The 2,291-nt window shown below is 37.6% G+C and overlaps 1 protein-coding gene across 1 annotated transcript; it reads right to left on the bottom strand.

The window, feature by feature from the left end:
• Window positions 1-279: 279 nt before the first annotated feature.
• Window positions 280-1,227, bottom strand: LOC120986632 (olfactory receptor 2G3-like). The gene has a single exon (XM_040415300.1). The coding sequence runs from the start codon at window positions 1,225-1,227 to the stop codon at window positions 280-282; it is 948 nt and encodes a 315-aa protein (XP_040271234.1).
• Window positions 1,228-2,291: the final 1,064 nt, after the last annotated feature.

The following is a 2,291-nucleotide window of genomic DNA, read 5'->3' as shown; positions in this document are numbered from 1 at the left end:
TTCTCATATACCTTATCTCTTTGTAGGCTCCAATCCTGGTTTGGCTTACAATCACTGATGGAAAAACTGATCAAACACTGACTGTGTGAATAAGATTTAAATACATGGGATTTAAAATGTAGTTGTCCCCCATTGCAGCAAAAACTGCTTCCAGTCTTCTGGGATGACTACAAAATGATGTCCTAATTTTATTTTGATCTCCATTGTTTGTCAGCTAGACAGATTATGAACGGTAAAATGGAGAACCCCTTGTACTTATATGTTAAATGCACAGTTTGCTTATGCAAAATCTAACATACTCTTGTTCCTTGTAATTTCTTTTAGTGATTTCTTTACATCCTTATTTCTTAAAGTGTAGATCAGAGGATTTAACATTGGTGTGATAACACTGTAAAACAAGGTGGCCATCTTGTCTTGGTTAGCAACATGGGTAGATCCAGGTCTTAAATACATTGAGAAAATGGTGCCAAAAAATAATGTGACCACAATAACATGTGAGGCACAAGTGGAAAAAGCTTTTCTTCGTCCCTTGGATGTGCTGATCTTCAGTATGCTGGAAATGATATAGAAGTATGTAACAATAATTAAGAAAAAAGGGAGCACAGCTACAACTAGAGCACATATGAAAATGAGTGTCTTATTAAGTGATGTATCTCTGCAGGCTAACTCTAACAAGATGGGCTCCTCACAGATAAAATGGTTAATAACGTTTGGACCACAGAAAGGTAACTGTAATGTAAAAACAGTTTGGAATATGGAGTTTGTTAAGCCTCCACCCCAAGACAGGATTGCCATTTTAATGCACAAGATGGGATGCATTATAGTAGTATAGTGTAATGGGCTGCATATAGCCACATACCGATCATAGGCCATTGCCAAGAGTAGATAGCACTCTGCTCCTCCTAGAGAAAGGTGGATGAACATTTGGGTGAAACAAGCAACAAAAGATATGGTTTTCTTTACTGATAAGAAGTTCTTGAGTATTTCGGGAATTATGCTTGATGTATACCAGATGTCCAAGAAGGAGAGATTTCTCAAAAAGAAATACATTGGAGTGTGGAGTCGAGGGTTGATGCTACTTATGCAGATAATCACTATGTTACCTATTAGGGAAATAATGTAACATAAAAGAAAAACAAAAAATAATAATATCTGCATGTCCTGCTTGTTGGTGAATCCTAGAAGGATGAATTCGTCCACGGTAGTGGTGATATTCCATGTCACCATGACAGCAGTCTGAAAGAAAGTTGTGATTTATATAGATGGCAGGAACAATGAAAAGTACTTTAGTTAATCCGACTCTGGCCGACTCTGTCCAAGTATTTTTAATACAAGTGGAATATTTACTTACTTGATATCTATACACAGCACAAAAGAAGGGTTAATACCCATTGATACAATTAATTAGCAGTATACCTTAAACAATTCTGCTAATTAGCTTGCCTATAAGAAGCATCAGAAAGCACACTAAGATGCATTTTTGTCTTTTTATCTGTATAGAAGACCATTGAGATGTTGTCTAACATAACACTCTATACAGATATTTCTCTGCCCCTAGGGATATTCACCTGGGTTGTAAGCACACCAAGTTGCTTAATATGAAACAGTAAGAAATATTATATTTGGGTGGGAATATTGTGCTGCCTACTACTCTAGGAAATTAAAATTAATGTAAGTAAATGGTATACTTCTCGTTTGTCTGAAGGCAGTAAAGTATTCACCCCCCTTGACTTTTTTCGTATTTTGGTGCCTCACAACCTGGAATTAACATAGATTGTTTGAGGATTTGCATCATTTAATTTACAGAACATGCCCGCAACTTTGAAGATGTCTTTTTTTTTTTATTGTGAAGCAAACAACAAATAGGACAAAATAACAGTAAAAGTCAAGGTGCGTAACTATTCACCCCTCTAAAGTCAATACTTTGTAGAGCCACCTTTTGTGGCAATCACAGCTCCAAGTCATTTTGGATAAGTCTCTATGAGCTTGCCACATCTTACCACTGGGATTTTTGCCCATTCCTCCTTGCAAAACTGCTCCAGCTCCTTCAAGTTGGAGGGTTTGCGCTTGTGAACAGCAATCTTTAAGTCTGACCACAGCTTTTCTATAGGATTGAGATCTGGGCTTTGACTAGGCCGTTCGAACATATTTACATGTTTCCCCTTAAACCACTCAAGTGTTGCTTTAGCAGTGTGTTTGGGGTCATTGTCCTGCTGGAAGGTGAACCTCCGTCCTAGCCTCAAATCACGCGCAGAGTGGTACAGGTTTTGCTCAAGAATATCCCTGTATTT

Source organism: Bufo bufo, chromosome 1 (genome assembly GCF_905171765.1).
Source record: "Bufo bufo chromosome 1, aBufBuf1.1, whole genome shotgun sequence".
Lineage (NCBI taxonomy): Eukaryota > Metazoa > Chordata > Amphibia > Anura > Bufonidae > Bufo > Bufo bufo.
The sequence above is the reverse complement of the archived record's forward strand: the minus strand, read 5'-3'. Positions and strand labels throughout refer to the sequence as shown.